At 50.9% G+C, this 397-nt stretch overlaps 1 protein-coding gene across 1 annotated transcript in view; it reads right to left on the reverse strand.

Moving 5' to 3' along the window:
* LOC119590516 overlaps nucleotides 1-397 on the reverse strand; it is a gene marked incomplete in the record, with an annotated part of 54,991 nt that overhangs the window by 21,697 nt on the left and 32,897 nt on the right. Inside the window, 1 exon segment of the mRNA XM_037939164.1 lies at nucleotides 121-359. Coding sequence (XP_037795092.1) covers nucleotides 121-359 — 239 coding nt within the window.

Below are 397 nucleotides of genomic sequence, written 5' to 3' on the forward strand. Positions count from 1 at the left end.
CCTACCCCCCCACCAAAAAAAAAGGAAAGAAAAAGGGGGAAAAAAATATATATAGACAGACAAACATTCGGACAAATGAATGAACAAACAAAACAAACACAATACCAAATAACAATTTACCCATCGGTCTCTTCGTGTTGACCTGACAAACGACCCTGAGCGTGCGGCCCTGGGTCACCGCGCAGTCCTCAGGGCCAGCCACGAACCACACGGTGTCACTCGAGGGCACGGCCACCTTGGGGCTAGGAACTTCGAGGGGGGGACTTAAGATGCTCAAGTCCTCCGAGGGGGAAGGGAGATATTGCGTCGGGGACTTGGCTAAGTGCTTGCCAGGGGATGCAGTGGCCAGAGAGAGTTTTCTGCGAGGGAGAAAGCGTAAGTGATATATGGATATTAG

The sequence above is a fragment of the Penaeus monodon genome, chromosome 27 (assembly GCF_015228065.2).
Source record: "Penaeus monodon isolate SGIC_2016 chromosome 27, NSTDA_Pmon_1, whole genome shotgun sequence".
Classification (NCBI taxonomy): domain Eukaryota; kingdom Metazoa; phylum Arthropoda; class Malacostraca; order Decapoda; family Penaeidae; genus Penaeus; species Penaeus monodon.